Here is a 15,518-nt window from a genome sequence, read left to right as displayed (position 1 = left end):
AGAATGTACCCTTGAGAACCAGTTCCTTTGAATCATGGGTCTTTATCTTCAAAAACCACAGAGTTCGATGAGTCATCAATGAGAGGCGTGAATCACAAAGTTCACAAGGAGAATGCAACTCAGGTGGCCCAGATACAATTCCCTTTGTATTGTAAAGTCTTTGTACTTTGTTTATAATGTAGGCCTACTCATAGAAGCAGCAAGAAACTATGGCATATTCCTCAAGGTCATTTAGAACTGTTCCCCATGGGACTACAACGAGAAGCACTATTATGGTGTCCGAAGTAACCGGAGGATTAACATGACATTTTGTTAAACCAAAACATGCTGCTGTTACATTATTTTGAAATAGGCAAGCTTTTTATCTACAAAAGTGGCTTTCAGTCACTAATTATTTGAATGATGCACAGCATAGAAATGTTAACTTTGAAAGGCAATAAAGGCAGCATTGTATATTTTTATTTAACTAGGCAAGTCAGTTAAGAACAAATTCTTCTTTACAATAACAACCTACCCCGACGACGCTGGGGCAATTGTGTGCCGCCCTATGGGACTCCCAATCACAGCCGGATTATCTGGATTCGAACCAGGGACTGTAGTGACACCTCTTGCACGGAGATGCAGTGCCTTAGACTGCTGCGCTACTCAGGAGCCCTAAGTGAAGCCTTTATGAAACTGGCTAAAGCAACAACAACAAAAAACTTACAAAAGCAACAATAAGTAGTCATGTAAATACATATCCAAAAACATGTAAATGACAAAGTCACATTTTAGGGAGTAAAATCCTTGGTGCATTTGACTGCAGTGCATAACTTCACTTGTTGGCCCAAACAGTAGCCTACCCTATGACCTAAGCATGATCAACCCTCCAGCAGGTCACCAAACGGTGAGACTTCTGATGACATGAGAATTCCATGAAGCGGTATCAACCAGGTAATAGCCTGCCCTACAGTTTCAAGACTTTGAATCTCTGTTTACCAAACTTTCTTTTTTTTTTTTTTTTTCACCTTTATTTAACCAGGTAGGCTAGTTGAGAACAAGTTCTCATTTGCAACTGCGACCTGGCCAAGATAAAGCATAGCAGTGTGAACAGACAACACAGAGTTACACATGGAGTAAACAATAAACAAGTCAATAACATGGTAGAAAAAAAAGAGAATCTATATACAATGTGTGCAAAAGGCATGAGGTAGGCAATAAATCGAATAATTACAATTTAGCAGATTAACACTGGAGTGATAAATCATCAGATGATCATGTGCAAGAAGAGATACTGGTGTGCAAAAGAGCAGAAAAGTAAATAAATAAAAGCAGTATGGGGGGTGAGGTAGGTAAATTGGGTGGGTAGTTTACAGATGGACTATGTACAGCTGCAGCGATCGGTTAGCTGCTCGGATAGCAGATTTTTAAAGTTGTTGAGGGAGATAAAAGTCTCCAACTTCAGAGATTTTTGCAATTCGTTCCAGTCGCAGGCAGCAGAGAACTGGAAGGAAAGGCGTCCAAATGAGGTTTTGGCTTTAGGGATGATCAGTGAGATACACCTGCTGGAGCGCGTGCTGCGGGTGGGTGTAGCCATCGTGACCAGTGAACTGAGATAAGGCGGCACTTTACCTAGCATAGCCTTGTAGATGACCTGGAGCCAGTGGGTCTGACGACGAACATGTAGCGAGGGCCAGCCGACTAGGGCATACAGGTCGCAGTGGTGGGTCGTATAAGGTGCTTTAGTAACAAAACGAATGGCACTGTGATAAACTGCATCCAGTTTGCTGAGTAGAGTATTGGAAGCTATTTTGTAGATGACATCGCCGAAGTCGAGGATCGGTAGGATAGTCAGTTTTACTAGGGTAAGTTTGGCGGCGTGAGTGAAGGAGGCTTTGTTGCGGAATAGAAAGCCGATTCTTGATTTGATTTTGGATTGGAGATGTTTGATATGAGTCTGGAAGGAGAGTTTGCAGTCTAGCCAGACACCTAGGTACTTATAGATGTCCACATATTCTAGGTCGGAACCGTCCAGGGTGGTGATGCTAGTCGGGCGTGCGGGTGCAGGCAGCGAACGGTTGAAAAGCATGCATTTGGTTTTACTAGCGTTTAAGAGCAGTTGGAGGCCACGGAAGGAGTGTTGTATGGCATTGAAGCTCGTTTGGAGGTTAGATAGCACAGTGTCCAAGGAAGGGCCGGAAGTATATAGAATGGTGTCGTCTGCGTAGAGGTGGATCAGGGAATCGCCCGCAGCAAGAGCAACATCATTGATGTATACAGAGAAAAGAGTCGGCCCGAGAATTGAACCCTGTGGTACCCCCATAGAGACTGCCAGAGGACCGGACAACATGCCCTCCGATTTGAGACACTGAACTCTGTCTGCAAAGTAGTTGGTGAACCAGGCAAGGCAGTCATTAGAAAAACCGAGGCTACTGAGTCTGCCGATAAGAATATGGTGATTGACAGAGTCGAAAGCCTTGGCCAGGTCGATGAAGACGGCTGCACAGTAATGTCTTTTATTGATGGCGGTTATGATATCGTTTAGTACCTTGAGCGTGGCTGAGGTGCACCCGTGACCGGCTCGGAAACCGGATTGCACAGCGGAGAAGGTACGGTGGGATTCGAGATGGTCAGTGATCTGTTTGTTGACTTGGCTTTCGAAGACCTTAGATAGGCAGGGCAGGATGGATATAGGTCTGTAACAGTTTGGGTCCAGGGTGTCTCCCCCTTTGAAGAGGGGGATGACCGCGGCAGCTTTCCAATCCTTGGGGATCTCAGATGATACGAAGGAGAGGTTGAACAGGCTGGTAATAGGGGGTGCGACAATGGCGGCGGACAGTTTCAGAAATAGGGGGTCCAGATTGTCAAGCCCAGCTGATTTGTATGGGTCCAGGTTTTCCAGCTCTTTCAGAACATCTGCTATCTGGATTTGGGTAAAGGAGAAGCTGGGGAGGCTTGGGCGAGTAGCAGCGGGGGGGGGCGGGGCTGTTGGCCAAGGTTGGAGTCGCCAGGAGGAAGGCATGGCCAGCCATTGAGAAATGCTTGTTGAAGTCTTCGATTATCACGGATTTATCGGTGGTGACCGTGTTACCTAGCCTCAGTGCAGTGGGCAGCTGGGAGGAGGTGCTCTTGTTCTCCATGGACTTTACAGTATCCCAGAACTTTTTGGAGTTAGAGCTACAGGATGCAAATTTCTGCTTGAAAAAGCTGGCCTTTGCTTTCCTGACTGACTGCGTGTATTGGTTCCTGACTTCCCTGAACAGTTGCATATCGCGGGGGCTCTTCGATGCTATTGCAGTTCGCCACAGGATGTTTTTGTGCTGGTCGAGGGCAGTCAGGTCTGGAGTGAACCAAGGGCTATATCTGTTCTTGGTTCTGCATTTTTTGAACGGAGCATGCTTGTCTAATATGGTGAGGAAGTAACATTTAAAGAATGACCAGGCATCCTCAACTGACGGGATGAGGTCAATATCCTTCCAGGGTACCCGGGCCAGGTCGATTAGAAAGGCCTGCTCGCAGAAGTGTTTTAGGGAGCGTTTGACAGTGATGAGGGGTGGTCGTTTGACCGCGGACCCGTGGCGGATACAGGCAATGAGGCAGTGATCGCTGAGATCTTGATTGAAGACAGCAGAGGTGTATTTGGAGGGCAGGTTGGTCAGGATAATGTCTATTAGGGTGCCCATGTTTACGGATTTAGGGTTGTACCTGGTGGGTTCCTTGATGATTTGTGTGAGATTGAGGGCATCAAGCTTGGATTGTAGGACTGCCGGGGTGTTAAGCATATCCCAGTTTAGGTCACCTAACAGAACAAACTCTGAAGCTAGATGGGGAGCGATCAATTCACAGATGGTGTCCAGGGCACAGCTGGGAGCTGAGGGGGGTCGGTAGCAGGCGGCAACAGTGAGAGACTTATTTCTGGAGAGATTAATTTTTAAAATTAGAAGTTCGAACTGTTTGGGCATAGACCTGGAAAGTATGACAGAACTTTGCAGGCTATCTCTGCAGTAGATTGCAACTCCTCCCCCTTTGGCAGTTCTATCTTGACGGAAAGTGTTATAGTTGGGTATGGAAATCTCAGAATTTTTGGTGGCCTTCCTAAGCCAGGATTCGGACACGGCAAGGACATCAGGGTTGGCAGAGTGTGCTAAAGCGGTGAGTAAGGCAAACTTAGGGAGGAGGCTTCTGATGTTGACATGCATGAGGCCAAGGCTTTTTCGATCACAGAAGTCAACAAATGAGGGTGTCTGGGGACATGCAGGGCCTGGGTTTACCTCCACATCACCCGAGGAACAGAGGAGTAGTAGGATGAGGGTGCGGCTAAAGGCTATCAAAACTGGTCGCCTAGAGCGTTGGGGACAAAGAATTAAAGGAGCAGATTTATGGGCGTGGTAGAATAGATTCTGGGCATAATGTGCAGACAGGGGTATGGTGGGGCGCGGGTACAGCGGAGGTAAGCCCAGGCACTGGGTGATGATAAGAGAGGTTGTATCTCTGGACATGCTGGTCTCAATGGGTGAGGTCACCGCATGTGTGGGGGGTGGGACAAAGGAGGTATCAGAGGTACGGAGAGTGGAACTACAGGGTCCATTGCAAACCAAAACAATGATAATGATGACTAGCCTGAACAACAGTATGCAAGGCATATTGATATTTGAGAGAGACATACAATAAGGCATAAAGTGATTGCAGGTCTTGATTGGGAGAGCTAGCTAAAACAACAGGTAAGATAACAGCAGCAATAACAGGGTGCTAGTCTAACACAGCAACAACAGGTAAAAATGGCGACGACTAGGCAGAGAGGGTCGGATTAACTACACACAGATCCTGAGTTAAAGCACAGAGCCGACAGATAAAACACAAATAAACAGAATGGAGTACCGTGAATTAATGGACAGTCAAGCATGCATCAGCTAAGTAGCCAAGTGATCATAGTGTCCAGGGGGCAGCCGTAGATGGAGCAGGGAGGCCTCCACTAAGCTAGCACGCGGCGTTTAAAGTTAGTAGCCCGGGTAGGTGGTCTGCTCAGACGTGGTCGTGTCGACAGAGAATCCAAGCCGGATGGCGAAAGAGAGGTTGTGAATTGTAGAATTGTGTTTGCTAACTGGTGCTAGCTTCGTGGCAGTGGCGCTAGCTGCGCTAGCTGCAAGCTAGCTGTGAGGATCAGAAGTAGTGGCTCAGGGATTACGGCAGGAATCCGGCGTTGTTGTCGAGAGACAGTCCGATGCTGGTAAATTGGTGAGTAATATCCAGGCTAATAACAGGGCTGGTGTCTGTGCAGAAGGTAAAGCTACTAGCAGCGGCAAAAAAAAAAAATGGCTAAATTAGCTTGTAGCTGATTTAGACCAGTTGTGATGGATTGGCAGGGCTCTGTGTCGGCAAAAAAAGGTCCAGTCCAATTGGCAAAAGAGGTATTGTAGCCCAAGAATTCGCTGGTAGACCTCTTCGGCTAGCCGGCAGATGGGCCTAGCTCGAGGCTAGCTCAAGGCTAACTGGTGCTTGCTTCGGGACAGAGGTGTTAGCCAGTAGTAGCCACTCGGTTGCAGCTAGCTAGCTGTGATGATACGGTGTAATTGTCCAGAGCTTGCGTCAGGAATCCGGTGATGTGGTAGAGAAAAAGCAGTCCTATATGCTCTGGGTTGATATCGCGCTTGCAGACTGGCAGTTATTGGCCCGGTATTGAAGCTGGCTGTGTCCGAGTTGAGGGTGAAGACCGCAGCATTGGCTAACTGACTACTAGCTAGTTATCTGGCTAGCTTCTGATTGGGGTTACGGTTCTAAAGTATAAAAAAATAGCAGGTCCGTACCACATTGGGTGAGGCGGAATGTAGGAATGTATATTCAGTTCCTAGATGGAAAGTGAAATTAAAATATATACGAAATGTATACGAAAAATACGAAGACTATTTACACGGGACAAGACAAGACAACACACGTCCGACTGCTACGCCATCTTGGATAAAACATGACGCCTCTTAGTTTGGGTTTTAATTCAAGAACATTTGTCAAATATTTTGATCAAACATGAGACAATGACAGAAGTTCCCTGATGGAAATTATCCAAACTAAGTGTTTCAATTAAGCACTTCTATCTTTCAGTGACAGATGAATGAGGGGGATCTTAAATTGTAATCTGAGGCACCTGGTCATGGCTATTCAACATTAACTGTGGTATTCAGAACTTCACAAGTATGCACAGTCTTTCTAATGCCATTTCCTTCCAATTAAGCCCCTATTTTTATCCCTGAGGAAACTACAGACGTGATGAGTGTAAAGTCAATGAGGTGATCTGAAACACCCTCTTTTCTCAGAAGCAGGGAAGTTAGTGGCCTAGACCTTTTCTCGCCAGTTCTGGCCTTATCGTCATTCTATTAGTTACAGGGAGTAAGCAACCAAAATAAATGGTTATGCGCTGTCATATCTATGCTGCCCCCTGGATGAATGGTCTATTCTAATATTTGACGTGTTATTTCCTGCGGCATCCAGCGGCATTTGGACTAATACATGACGACACACATACTCTTAACCCCCCTTTCCCACTGCAACACATGCACACCCACCCAACCAGATAAATTTGAACAAGGCAGGTAACTTTGAACCAGGAGGATATTTTAACATCACACACAAACTCCATTCCAGGGATATTGATAACATACAAATGCCTAGCAGATAAGATGGTGTCATGTGGCAGACAACTGACCTTAACATGTCACAATGACAGCTGATCAACATTGACACTAATGTGTCCAAACAGGTCTGCATGGCCTGCTTAGCTAGCATTCTGTTCAATGACCAAAAAAATGTCAGACACTTCTTTACGGTTTAAATGTTTATAATTGAATATAAGATGATTGATTGAATTCTGTAAGACCACTTATGAAGGCCTTAGTTAGTACAATTATCTAGATAGGTAGCCAGTCACCCCATACTAGGATCACCCATTTTCAGTTACCTAGTTAGTTAACTTGCTTGTTTGTAACATTTTACCCATGAATCATCCAACACCAAAACATGGTGGTAGGCTGCCCAACACAAAACGTGTAGTTACCAAACACAAATCCCCTAGAGAAAACGCAGTGTGTTTACATAAAACATTTTATGAGCAATTCAGTCAAAACAAGCTCACATTAGCAACTTCCTACTGCAGCACTTTTCAAAATGCAAAACTCGTTCAAGCTAGCTGACTTGGTTACATTCCCAACTGCTGCTGTGTTTCACTTAACGAGACAATGGTGCCATTGTCTGGAACTTGTAGTTTTACCATTGTCGCGTGGCCTTTACAGGTGTGATTAACTCAGGTAGAAAAAAAACTACAAACCCGGAGTATTCTAAATACTACGCGCATGCGTACTGAAACACGGCGGACCAGGAAGGATCGGGCATATTTTAGTTAATAAAACATTATTTCGGAGGCTAATTGATATCCCATGTTTTTAACTAGTTAACTGTATAATACACGTCTAGGTGAGACGTATAGCCACTACATGTTTAGATAGGTGCAACAACGATTTTTTTTTTTAAACCTAGTAATATGCAAGCGGTTGACTGCAAAGCAGGCTTGTGAAGTTAGCTCGCGATGGCCAGTTGCAAGTAACGTTACTGAGTAATGCTAGCTAGTTGACTCGCCACTTTAATGTTGTTGAGGACCCTAACTATTACTAAAACTACTTTTGAAATACTACTAGGGAGTGTTTCTTACCGTTCGACGAACTTATATCCCTTTAGAAATCCCCATCTCCTAGGAGAAACATTCATTGACCAATAGTCGACAGCTTGTCTCTATCCCCGCTCACGACGTTGCCAGGAATGCTCTCCCGGAGTCGGATCACACAAGCCAGCCGAAACCACCGTGCTGCGCTAGCACTCGATCTCACGCCGCACTGCGCCTGTGCGAGCATGCTTGTTGTAGTACCGATAGTAATTTATGAAGGGCAATGTTCTACAACCATACAGTCATTGCATTGAATATAGATAGAATTGTTAGTATGGCCATTGCAAAAATCTGTTGCAATAATGTCTCGAAAAAACAACAGCGCTATTCCGAAATACACAGTTACATTTTTGTAATATAAAAGTTGCTTGCTTACATAGTGCCTGTAAATTATTTTGCACCACGTTAATTGCCTGTTTTGGGTTGTGGTCATAGAGTTGGAGCTAAGTTATTAGTAAATAGCGCAACCTTGTGGTAGTGAATCGTAATCAAAGCATTTTTACACGTCAATACAAAACTGTGCATACAGTGTTTGATCGTTTTCTTTTGGACGTTAATGAAAATATAAATCCCATCTGCGCCTTACATGCTGCCTGCCACTATGACGCAAAGGTCTCGTTTTACTACTAAACTGCATTCCATTATTGCTACGTCATCAAAGTCGTGCTAGAATAAATATAAGGCCAGTTTTTCAAGGAAAGAAAATAATGTAGTCTAAGTGAAAAGGGGATAAGGTGCAACATGACGTCAATGAGAAGGATAGTTCCGGAATGGAAATATTTTCTTCCGCAGCTGAAACAAACTATAAAGGTATGGTATAACTTTGTGGTCCCGAGTGGCACCGCGGTCTAAGGCACAGCATCTCAGTGCTTGAGGCGTCACTACAGACACACTGATTCAATTCTAGGCTGTGTCACAACCGGGCCGTGATTGGGAATCACATTGGGAGTCCCGTAAGGCCCAGCGTCGTCCTGGTTTGGCCGGTGTAGGTGGTCATTGTAAATGAGACTGTGTTCTTAACTGATCTTGCCTAGTTAAGTAAAATGCTTTGACATTTTGTCGTTTATCATACCTGAATAGTTCTGACGTCATATTAATTATTTTACTATTCCATAGGAAACGAATTCGAACTCCCATTCTTCTTCATCATCTTAATTCAAATCGAATTTATGATCATGATCTCATTATCATCATCATAATCATCGTCCTTACAAGAACTTGACCATTTCCCGTTCATATTTATAGGAAGTGAGTGGTCCTGATGAAGATGAGGTGGAGGAAGAGACAGCCCTGTGTCTGGATGCCACTCCCACAATGCAGTTCCGATACTCGTGTGCACAGAACTACTTACAGTGCCTCACCACCAACTCAAGCCTCAGTGGCACTGTGGTGGTGGGCTTCCAATGGGGACACACCATGACCTCACATCGGGTGAAAATGGGGCATTAAATGGGGATTTACAGATGTGAATGAAAAGATAATACTGTGTATAATAAAAAGTAATGCTATACATGTTATTCATCCTGTTAGGCCAGGCCAATTCGTTACAGGGTGGTATGCCATTGCATGATGCTCAAATAGAATTAGCAAAAACCTCAAAACTGCAAATCCATGAACCCTTACCTCCCTCTGTCAGATGGAGGTGTGGACAGAGAACCTGCGAGGGGATCTAAAGCACAACCTGAGCCTGCCCCTGGACAGGGGCTACCGGGTGGAGCACCTGGTCTCTGTGCCCAGCCAGCGGGTTTTCGTTGGGGCCTGCGATGACCTCTCTATGCGTGTGTTCTCTGACCCAACGCAGGGCATGGCGGTCCTGTACCGGGCCAATTGCCTGGGCTCTGTGCTCTGTATGCACTACTGCAAGGAGACTGAGGAGCTGCTGACTGGCAGCATGGGCATCATCACCTTCTGGGGCTTCTGGACTAATCTGCAGGTGGGTGGGATGTTCCAACATCCTTGATGGAAGCACTACAGCCTTCTTGTTTAAGATGAAAAGCATTTTCTCTTCAACTTCTCTGACACATCCTGTTTTTTACTCAATTCCCGCACCTTGGTTGGACTGATAAGTAGCGACCATATTGTTTTCCCTGACATCTGACCTCTGCGCAGACCCACCTGGGGATAATCAAGGTGCTGGACTGGCACTGCACTTCCTTGAGGAGGGACACTACCATTAGTGGCCTGGTGACGGAGAGACGAGCGTCCACGCTTTACGCGCTCTGCAACCGCGGCATCAAGAGCTTTGACTTTGTGGGGAAGAAAGAGTACAGGGCTCTCAGGGGACACGGTCAGGGTACTCTGCGCTGTGTGTCGCCTGACTGGGTGCAGAGGTACCTCTATACGGGAGACATGATTGGATTTGTACAGGTATGAAGGGAAGAGAATAAAGAGGAGCTAAAAAAAATGTCAACAATGTCTTATGCAGAATGGATTCCGTACTGTATGTTCCTAAAGAGTAAACGTTCTGAAATGAACTGAGATGCTTGGATTGTGTGTCATTAATCTCCTCTCCCTTCAGGTGTGGAGCTGGGATACTAGGAGCCTGCTGCAGGAGTTCAGGGCCCACGCCCGCTCCGTGTCCACGGTTCTCATGAGGCCCAGCACCCACACGCTGCTCACCTCCTCCCCGGATGGCTGGGTGAAGGAGTGGAGCTGTAGTGGGGACCTCCTCCTCAAGCTCTTCCTGGATGACCCTGGGGGGGTACGCAACCTGTGGCCGCTGGGAGAGCACCGCATCCTGTGCCACTCCCCTTCGTCAATCTCCATCTGGAGGCTCCAGAACCTGTACAGGCTGTTTAATGACCCAGGCTGTGGGATGCAGCTCCTGAGGCGGGTCGAGAGCAGTCAGGGACAGGCACAGCTCCTGGCTGTGTCGCAGGATAGTATCGCCAGACTGATCTCTCCCGCCAGCGGGGAGTTGCTACTTCTCTCCTGGCCCTTCCTCCTCCTGGACCAGGCCCTGGGGTTTGCCTACAACCCTGGTCGGAAGGAGTTGTTTGTGGCCAGTGGTAGTCCAGAGGTCCTGGTGCTAGACATGGCTTTGTGCCCTTGCACAGCTAAGCGGATCATCCGGACCTCCAGGGACCAGGACTTGGATGACAGCGTGATGTGCCTGGAGGCGGTGATGGTGGGTGGGGCGGAGTGGGCCGGGGTCAGCCCCCTACCCTGCCTGGTGTTCAGTGGCCACCGCAACGGGAAGCTCCAGCTGCTCTCCCCCCACCGACTGGGCTTCCCCGCCAAGAAGGCCCATGATGGTGCTATCTTACAGATGAGCAGCCTGGCCGGGCCCAAGCCCCAGCTCTGCTGCTATGGCTCAGACAAGCAGTTCAGCATATGGGAGGTAGAGATGGGGGAAATCCATGTGGAGGTCGCACCTCTGGCCAGGGTGAGTTGCTCCTCTGACCTGGTTCTCTCCCGACTCCTCTCTGGTCAGGTATTTGCTGTTTCCCCCAACTATAGTCTTCTCTTCTTCTCCTTGCCTAGTGGAGGGTGTTTGTGGATGGAGAGGAACCCCCCGACCTCCATCTCTTGCCTGGATTACTGCGCTGCTCTGGGGTTGGTGGTGGTGTCGGGACCTGGGGGCACTTTGGAAGTGTGGGAGACTCGGGGTGTGCAGTTGGCCGAGATACGCCTGGGTATGCCGGTTAGTCAGTTGTGCTTCGCTAACACCCGCGGGGACCTTCTGGCCTGCTTTGGAGGCACCATCTGCATCATCTTCGGCCTGCGCTACCTGCCTGCCAGGCTGCTGCAGCAGGTACTGGACCTGGCCCCCGCGGATGACATCCTAGAGGATCCCATCCCGTTTCTACCTCGCTCCCAGAGCTGCTATGATATGTATTTGGTGCCACGGATGCTCCTGAAGCCTGGGCAGGCCACGCCAGAGTTGAATGAGACCCCAGCGGTACTTGATGTTGTGAGGCCAGAAAGCGCAGGATGTAAGAATGTACTGGACGTGCTGAACAGGGACAGGAAGAAGAACTCTCTGATGATTCGGGCACCAACTCCACCAATTGTAAAAAGGGATAAACCAGGTGAGTGGATCAGCCTCACTTGTTATGTTAAGCAAAGTGACCACACTTAAAGTATTAGGGTGTAATTACATGTTTCATAAAATAGTCAAGTTTACATGTTATAAATGATAGTTAAAGCAATCATTTCCTTTCTCACAGGTTCCTGGTCTTGTGCTCTCCGATTGGTTAAAACTTTGGAGGAAGAATTGAATCTGGAGGACGAGCCAATGGAAGGGTCAGGAGACTGGGACAAGTCTCAAACACCATTCGAGCCTCTCCCCCCAGACACACTTCTTCTGGACTGGCCTGTGGCTCCAGACGGCTTCCTCCCCAACTCAGTTCTGCGTAACTGGAATCTGAAGCAGGAGCCACCCAAGGCAGTTTTGCCAAAGGAGGCCAAAGCCCTTTGCAGACCATTGTCACAGTCAGAGGATGAACCAGAGCACTCACCAGTAGTCACCGTCATCCTCGCTAAGGCCAAAGAAGCAAGACTCAACAAACCAATCCCCATGCCTAAGCTGTTTGACAGCCCAACCGAGTATGAATCCCCACCCGAAGATGACAAAAATGAGCTTCTGAAGCATATCTCCGAGAGCATATGGCTGGTCTCCAGACCTGATGTAGATTTGGTGGAAGTCATGAAATCCCTGATGTTGACCATGGAGGGTATGGACAGTGATGTCTATGAGAACTGCACAGAGGCCCTGCTCAGCATGTTCCAGACCTACGACATCCCTCCGGAGATCATAAATAACCTCACCTTCTGCCTCCTAAAACATATGCAGAAGGGGAACCCCCACTGGAAACGCCTGGAGGCCATGAAGAACTTAGATCAGCTAGATCACTTCCAAGACAAACACCTGTACTTGCTGGCGGAGGTTCTCCTAGACCCAGCGATGGAACTGCGGGAGATGGCCAAGAACATCCTGAGCCGGGTCTACGGCATTGACAACAAGACCAGCCTTCTGAATAGAATGCAGGCCAATGAAGACGTACCCAAGATGTGAGTAGTGCTCAAATCAAAGGAACTGAGGGTGGTTGACATTTCCATTAAAAAAAACTGTCACAAATCAACCACTATTGTTAGCAGGTATGATTTGTGTTTATTATATGTTTATTCATTTCCCCTCACAACTCCTCACAACCACAGGCTCTATAAACATCTAGAAAGAAAACTGTCTGATGATCTGGAGCACAAAAAATCTACAGATGCTCCCGCCAAACCCGTCGGCGGAAGGCTGTCCAGGCCATATGTACACAGGGACTCCAGTACGGTTTGCTTTGTTTCCCAGAGTAGTGTCATTTTGAAACGAAACATTTGGATTATACTCTCTTTCAATTCAATACAGGAAATGTATTTGACATGCAATTTGAATTAAATCCCCCACCCCCCTCCCTTTTCTCCTCTCTCTTCTCAGGTCCCTTGGAGTGCACTGTAAAGGACAACGGCACTCCAAGCTCAGAGCAAGGTACAATTTGTGGATCTATAAGGCCCAATATGACTGTCATGACCAGAACATTTGTTTAATTGCATATATGATTGTCAACATGTTGCTTCCAGTGCACAATGGCAATGTTCATCATTTTACATGATGGCTTAGTACAGTTAAAAAAATATACGGATCCCCATAAGCTCTCCTTCCTGGGGTCCAAACACATTAAGGCACTTACATTACATTAAGGCACTTACATTACTAACATATAATATTATTTTCAAACTTTTTCCTTGTCACGATCGTCGTAAGAAGCGGACCAAAGCGCAGGGTGGTTTGAATACATTCTTCTATCTTTAATGAAGAACACTTAAACAAACTTACAAAACAAAGCGAATAAGACGACCGTGACCGCTATATAAACAATGTGCTAACATGCAACATAACATAGACAATAACCCACAACCCACAATACAAAACAGGCTACCTAAATATGGTTCCCAATCAGAGACAATGCAAAACACCTGTCTCTGATTGAGAACCATATCAGGCCAAACACATAGAAATATACAAACCAGACATACAACATAGAATGCCCACACAGATCACACCCTGACCAACCAAAACATAAAACATACAAAGCAAACTATGGTCAGGGCGTGACATTCCTCAATATGCTATGAAAGCGAATACATCATGTGTTGACATTATGTGATCATTGGATATACTTGATATTGTGAATGCCAATCTGTAAAAACAACCTTGCATTGATGCCCGTCTGTTTTGGGTCTTTTTGCTATGTATATTACTAGCGAATGAGCAGTCGCTTTCAAAGTAGTGACTGACTGGTTCCCATGCATCATTGGTCCTTCTCTTCTTGTACCCAGGGCGCTTAGCTACCACTCTCATCGCTCAGTACCCAATCAGGCCTCTGCTCTCCAGGGCAGTACTGCTGGTGCTTATTAAACTGGCAGCGTCTGCCGATGGAAAACTTTTGATTTTAATCAGGGGGAGGCAAATGCTGATTTTCTGCCCTAATTAGTAATCGTGGTGTTTCATGGAGATAAATCTTGGAAGTCTTTCAATGTGATGGTTCATGGGTGATGGTGTGGCAAGACATAATTCATGAAATAATAGTTTATTGTTGTATATTATTTTTTAGCATAATCATTATCAGTCTCTCCCCTATTTCTCCCTTTCCTTTCACTCTCCTCTCTTTTTTATATTTTACTGTCTATTTCTGTCTCTCACTCTCTGTAAACAGATCACATGCGGACTCCTGACCTCCCTCTCATTAGGTCCCTTGGGTGTAACCATGATTCTTCTATCCTGAAAGAGGAGCCGGGACTCAGCCCACCAGGGGACGACTTCATGCGCCCCCACCGCTCACCAAAGAAATTCCGCAAATTCTCTCTGTCCACAGCCAAGTGGGACAGCATTGTGGAGATCCCGGAGGAAGGGCACGTACAGGTATATGACCCCACCATCATAGAACTCTACAAGAAATCCAAGCCCCATAAACAGTTGTGCAGCCAGCTCCCCACCACCAAGGCCCCCAGTGACTCTGGGGTGAGCTCCATGGGGGTGAGCAAGGAGGCTAGTCTGGTGCAACTTCCAGACAGCCCACAACACTTCAGGCTGAAGCCCGTCAAGGGTAAGGGAGACCCCAACTGGAGGGAAAGCCTGTACAAGCTTGTATCCCAATATGGCTTCCGCTCCCCAAGGGCCAGACTGACCACTCTTGGCCCTCTGGATGTCCCAGGGGCTGCCCAGCGCAACTCCTGCACCCTGTCCCCTTTTCAGACCAGGAAGGCCAGCCAAGTGTCCCTGGGTCAGAGGGTGGTGCGGAAGATCCATTTAAGGGAGTCGTCGTTTGAGAGGCCCCCCTCCCAGTTCCACCATGAGCTGCCCCTGCCCTGGCAGCTCAACAGCCACACCATGGACCCCTCTGGAGAAAGCATGTATGGGAGGCTGGAGGTGGACTGGGTGAGGGAGCCAATGGAGCCACGGAGAGGGAAGATGCAGAAAGTGAAGCTGCCCCCGATAATGCCTAGGTGTCATCCATCCTAACCACCAGGGGGCAGTGTGGGGCTAGGGTTTCATTTAGGCAGTGTTGTATTGTCTCCAGATATCTGCTTGATAAACATCCCTCAAATTGTGATGGAATTGTAATGCATTAAGCTTGTTGTTGTAAGTTGCAATAAAATATATCTGTATACTTTCCTAGAGAGTATGTTGTGTGATAATTGGAGACACACACGTGCATACTCTCTCACACAAACACATGTGCACATGACAAACGCAGGCTACACAATTTTATACACACAGCATTAAAAAAAATATTTCATTCAACTGATCCACAAAGCATCAGCCTAATGACCTAGGCTA

General features: G+C 47.0%; 2 protein-coding genes across 5 annotated transcripts in view; one reads left to right on the top strand and one right to left on the bottom strand.

Moving 5' to 3' along the window:
• Positions 1-7,818, bottom strand: part of LOC139547675 (signal-induced proliferation-associated 1-like protein 3) — a 99,689-nt gene extending 91,871 nt beyond the window's left edge. For 3 of the 4 annotated variants that reach the window (XM_071356663.1, XM_071356666.1, XM_071356664.1), the window contains exon 1: positions 7,676-7,818. The gene's annotated coding sequence lies outside the window, so the exon portion shown is untranslated. The remainder of the gene's footprint in view (positions 1-7,675) is intronic. The other variant, XM_071356665.1, reaches the window with a different exon arrangement.
• Positions 7,819-8,038: 220 nt separating this feature from the next.
• Positions 8,039-15,353, top strand: LOC139547676 (WD repeat-containing protein 87-like). Its single transcript, XM_071356667.1, has 8 exons — positions 8,039-8,497; positions 8,933-9,118; positions 9,324-10,054; positions 10,206-11,718; positions 11,857-12,700; positions 12,848-12,966; positions 13,116-13,166; positions 14,395-15,353. The coding sequence occupies exons 3-8, from the start codon at positions 10,037-10,039 to the stop codon at positions 15,198-15,200; spliced, it is 3,351 nt and encodes a 1,116-aa protein (XP_071212768.1). The 5' UTR covers positions 8,039-8,497; positions 8,933-9,118; positions 9,324-10,036; the 3' UTR covers positions 15,201-15,353.
• The last annotated feature ends 165 nt before the right edge of the window (positions 15,354-15,518 follow it).

The sequence above is a fragment of the Salvelinus alpinus genome, chromosome 21, assembly GCF_045679555.1.
Source record: "Salvelinus alpinus chromosome 21, SLU_Salpinus.1, whole genome shotgun sequence".
Lineage (NCBI taxonomy): Eukaryota > Metazoa > Chordata > Actinopteri > Salmoniformes > Salmonidae > Salvelinus > Salvelinus alpinus.
The sequence above is the reverse complement of the archived record's forward strand: the minus strand, read 5'-3'. Positions and strand labels throughout refer to the sequence as shown.

Coding starts and splice junctions, on each gene's coding strand:
- LOC139547676 (XM_071356667.1), top strand. Junction 11,719..11,856: donor TGTAAAAAGGGATAAACCAG/GTGAGTGGATCA, acceptor CCTTTCTCACAG/GTTCCTGGTCTTGTGCTCTC. Junction 13,167..14,394: donor CACTCCAAGCTCAGAGCAAG/GTACAATTTGTG, acceptor CTCTGTAAACAG/ATCACATGCGGACTCCTGAC.